Raw genomic sequence first — 5166 nt, 5'->3', positions numbered from 1 at the left:
CCTCGCGATCCGCCCGTCTCGGCCTCCCAAAGTGCTGGGATTACAGGCTTGAGCCACCGCGCCCGGCTTAATTTTTGTATTTTTAATAGAGACGAGGTTTCACCATGCTGGCCAGGCTGGTCTCGAATTCCCGATCTTAGGTGATCCGCCTGCCTCAGCCTCCCAACTTTTTGGGATTATAGGTGTGAGCCACCACACCCAGCCCAAAATCTTTTCTTATTATGACTCCACTTACTGACTGCCTCCTATAGTACTTGGAAACATATTCCAGATTTATATTATTCCCATATTTATCTGTGAAAGGCCTTACAGAGTTTTTTGTTTTGTTTTGAGACAGAGTTTTGCTCTGTCGCCCAGGCTGGAATGTAGTGGCGTGTTCTTGGCTCACTGCAACCTCTGTGTCCCGGCTTCAAGAGCTTCTCCTGCCTCAGTCTCCTGAGTAGCTGGGATTAGAGGTGGTGCCACTACACCCAGCTAAGTTTTGTGTTTTTAGTAGAGATGGGGTTTCACCATGTAGCCAGGCTGGTCTTGAACTCCTGACTTCAAGTGATCTGCCCGCCTCAGCCTCTCAAACTGCTGGGATTATAGGCATGAGCCACTGTGCCTGGCCTAAGGCCGTACACAGTTTTAAAGCAAATTTTCATTATAAATCCACTTCTGGTTACCTTTAGGTAACCTCACTTACTCACTTTGGCATTGTTGCTATTTCAAAGTTCACCTTTATGATAGTGGAAAATGATGTAATCTCTCTAAATAATATTGTAGTCTATTCATAAAGAAAAATAGACTTGGCCGGGCATGGTGGCTCACACCTGTAACCCCAGCACTTTGGGAGGCCAAGGCTGGCGGATCACAAGGTCAGGAGATTGAGACCATCCTGGCTAACATGGTGAAACCCCATCTCTACCAAAAATACAAAAAATTAGCCGGGTGTGGTGGTGGGTGCCTGTAGTCCCAGCTACTCAGGAGGCTGAGGCAGGAGAATGGCGTGAACCTGGGAGGCGGAGTTTGCAGTGAGCCAAGATCACGCCACTGCACTCCAGCCTGGGCGGCAGAGCAATACTCTCAAAATACACAATACTTTGAGCAATACTCTCAAAAAAAAAAAAAGGAAAATAGACTTGAATTTGTATCAGCAGAATAAAGTGTATGTGGAGACTGAAGAAAGACACATTTTCTGGCTGAACAGAAAAGGTGGTGAAACTGTTTGAAAACCTTTATTGGGAATTACAGGGTCCTACGAACCCTCTGTCCGTGCCTTTATGAATATCAACATAGAAGTTTTTTTTTTTTTTTGCATTAACAACCTTTTCTGTAATATTTTCTTTATCTTACATCAACTGCCGTACTCGATCAGCCCCTTAACACGACTCGTATAAATGCTGCTGAAATAGAAAGCAGAGTTCGAGAACTAAGCAAATTAGCTGAGACCACAGATAAAGTCAAACAAGGCTTTTGGGAAGAATTTGAGGTAAGTTATTAAAAAACCGTTTTTTCCTGAGTTGTTATATCCTATTTTTAGTGGAGGAGAAGTTGGTCTCGTGTTTGGAATTGGATCTGAGAGAGTTGAAACTGACGTCCTTTTTAAATTCGGCCATTGATTGACGTGGAACAAGTTGCTGCGAGGGCTTCTTCGAAATAGAAGAGCATTGTGTTCTGAGGGAAGGGAGTTGGCAGTGAGTAGTCAATGGATGTGCCAGCCGCTCCATTTGGCTCTTTTGGTTTGGACTGGTGGCAAAATCTCAGAGAAACAAAAGGATCTAATTTCTTTGTAAGATTTCCAACATGCACTGGGGTCTTTAGAAAGAATCTGTAGCCTTAGTGCAGCAAATGGGTATGAATAAAAGAGAAGCACCTTGTGGTGGCTTTTTTTTTTTTTTTGACAGGGTCTTGCTCTGTCACCAAGGCTGGAGCGTAGTGGCGTGATCTCGGTTCACTGCAGCCCCGACCTCCCTGGGTTCAAGTGATCCTCCCATCTCAGCTTCCTGAGTAGCTGGTACTACAGGCATATGCCACCATGCCCTGCTAATTTTTGTAGTTTTGGTAGAGATGAGGTTTTGCAGTATTGCCCAGGCTGGTCTTGAACTCTTGGGCTCAAGTGATCCTCCTACTTCAGCTTCCTGAGTAGCTGGGACTACAGGCACACGCCCATCTAGTTTTTGTATTTTTTTGTAGAGATGGGGTTTTGCAATGTTGCCCAGGCTGGTCTTGAACTCTTGGGCTTAAGTGATCCACCCGCCTTGATGTGCGAAATGTGGTGGCTTTAATTTCAGAGTTCAAATTGATGACTCTGGTAAGTTAAGTGAACTGATTTCTTTTTTTTTAAATTATTTTTGTTTATTATACTTTAAGTTCTGGGATATATGTGCAGAACGTGCAGGTTTGTTACATAGGTATACATGTGCCATGGTGGTTTGCTGCACACAACAACCCATCATCTAGGTTTTAAGCCCTGCATGCATTAGGTATTTGTCCTAATGCTCTCCCTCCCCTTTAATGCATCAGTGAAAAAGTGATGATAGGCTGGGTGTGGTGGCTCACTCCTGTAATCTCAGCACTTTGAGAGGGTGTGGCAGGCGGACCACTTGAATCCAGGAGTTTGCCCCCCATCCCCAGACAGTTTGTGTCATGTTCCCTTCCCTGTGTCCACATGTTCTTACTGTTTGGTTTTCTGTTCCTGTGTTAGTTTGCTGAGAATGATGGTTTCCAGCTTTATCCGTGACCCTGCAAAGACATGAACTCATTCTTTTTTATGGCTGCATAGTATTCCATGGTGTATATGTGCCACATTTTCTTTATCCAGTCTATCATTGATGGGCATTTGGGTTGGTTCCAAGTCTTTGCTATTTTAAGTAGTGCTGCAGTAAACATACATGTGCATATGTCTTTATAGTAGAATGATTTATAATCCTTTGGGTATATACCCAGTAATGGGATTGCTGGGTCAAATGGTATTTCTGGTTCTAGATCCTTGAGGAATCACCATACTGTCACGCACAATGGTTCAACTAATTTACACTCCTACCAACAATGTAAAAGTGTTCCTATTTCTCCACATCCTCTCCAGCATCTGTTGTTTCCTGACTTTAAGTGAACTGATCTCTTTCCTGAAACTAACTTGGGTTGGAGAATGTCCCTGATGGGAATGTGCTGTGTTCCCATTGCACTCTTCTATGTCACTTACCCATTGACAATGTGATCTCTTTCGTTTTCTCCTCATCCGTTTGACAGAAAACTTCAAAAACAAGGATTCTGGCATATTTACCTTCGCAGTTTTCCCTAGCACGTAGCACAGTGCCTGGTACACGGTACAAACTCCGTAAATGTTTGTTGAATGAGTATTTACATTTAACTCATGTTTACATCATTTTATTTTCCTGTTCTGTTTTATGGGAATGATTATTCTATGCTTTTTGTAGGACTACAATTTATAAGTATTTGTGGAATGAATGAGTAAGTGAATGACTGGGCAAATAAAGTCCTTTTAGCCACACTGTGTCTGAACAGCTTGCTGACATAGATATGATTTCCCATTTTCCAGCTGAGGGACCTAAGGGAGGTTAAGTAAATTGTTCAACCTTCATACCACAGTTTTTTTTTGTTGTTTGTTTTGTTTTCTTTTTTTCCTTCTGAGACAGGGTCTCACTTTGCTGCCCAGACTGGAGTGTAGTGGTGCAATTATAGCTTACTGCAGCTTCCAACTTCTGGGCTCACGCCATCCTCCCACCTTAGCCTCCTGAGTAGCTGGGACTACAGGTGTGCACCACCATACCCGGCTAATTTTTTATTTTTTGTAGATATGGGGTCTCACTCTGTTACTCAGGTTGGTCTTGAACTTCTGAGCTCAAGCAATTCTCCTGTCTTGGCCTCTCAAAGTGTTGAAATTACATGCGTGAGCCACTGTGCCTGGCCCGTACCACAGATATTGATTGAATTCCAGCACTGGGGAGGGGTGTAGAATAGAACATTCTCAGTCCTTGCTCAACATTGCTGAACACAGACTTGAATTTGAGTTTATTCTCTCATCCTAGGCATTGGGTTAGGCTCTGAAGACACGGGTGAACAAGACAGATAGGGTTACTGCCTTTAAAGGGAGCTTCTAGTTGAGAGAAGGAAAACAGTAATGAAAAGCATCAATGAAAAAGTGATGATAGGCTGGGCATGGTGGTTCACTCCTGTAATCTCAGCGCTTTGAGAGGGAGAGGCAGGCAGATCACTTGATTCCAGGAGTTTGAGACCAGGCTGGGTAACATGGTAAAACCCCTTCTCTACAAAAAATACAAAAAGTAGCCGGGTGTGGTGGTGCACACCCACAGTCATAGCTACTCTGGGGGTTGAGGTAGGAGGATTGCTTGAGCCTGGGAGGTTGAGGCTGCAGTGAGCTGAGATCACACGGGTGCACTTCAGCCTGAGCAACAGCCAGAACCTGTCCCAAAAGAAAAAAAAAAATTGATGATAAACATAATGAGTCAGAATTTTGAAATCTCAGCCTCACTGTTGCCTTTCTTGTCCCCCACCTGCCTAGATAATAAAAGGCAGCATTTCAGCAGTCATTCATTTCATTATGTTCACTTCATTTCACTTTCATAAAGCCTCATGAGGTAAGATGGGGAGATACAGAAGTTTTAGAAATCGCTCATCAAAATTGAATGGAAAACCGATTTTTCCAAAATTTTTTAGTGCAGAAAATTTCAATTATAATCAAAAGTAGAGAGAACGGGATAGTTATAGCAGTATACCTGACACCCACATTAACAACTGTTGATATTATGGCCAATCTTTTTTTTTGAGACGGAGTCTCGCTCTGTTGCCCAGGCTGGAGTGCAATGGCCGGATCTCAGCTCACTGCAAGCTCTGCCTCCCGGGTTTACGCCATTCTCCTGCCTCAGCCTCCCAAGTAGCTGGGACTACAGGCGCCCGCCACCTCGCCCCACTAGGTTTTTGTATTTTTTTTTTAGTAGAGACGGGGTTTCACCGTGTTAGCCAGGATGGTCTCGATCTCCTGACCTCGTGATCTGCCCGTCTCAGCCTCCCAAAGTGCTGGGATTACAGGCTTGAGCCACCGTGCCCGGCCTATTATGGCCAATCTTTTTCGACTATGCCCCACTCACTCCCCCAGCCCTGACTTGTCTTGAAGCAAATAATTCTTTTTTTTTTTTTTTTTTT

The 5166-nt window shown here is 43.8% G+C and overlaps 1 protein-coding gene across 1 annotated transcript in view; it reads left to right on the top strand.

The window, feature by feature from the left end:
• The window catches only part of PTPN11 (protein tyrosine phosphatase non-receptor type 11), a 100602-nt gene that overhangs the window by 37305 nt on the left and 58131 nt on the right, over positions 1-5166 (top strand). The window contains 1 exon segment of the mRNA XM_017889530.1: positions 1331-1471. Coding sequence (XP_017745019.1) covers positions 1331-1471 — 141 coding nt within the window.

The sequence above is a fragment of the Rhinopithecus bieti genome, unplaced genomic scaffold (assembly GCF_001698545.2).
Source record: "Rhinopithecus bieti isolate Rb0 unplaced genomic scaffold, ASM169854v2 scaffold_19610, whole genome shotgun sequence".
Lineage (NCBI taxonomy): Eukaryota > Metazoa > Chordata > Mammalia > Primates > Cercopithecidae > Rhinopithecus > Rhinopithecus bieti.
Note: the sequence above shows the minus strand (reverse complement) of the source record. Positions and strands in the feature narration are given on the sequence as shown.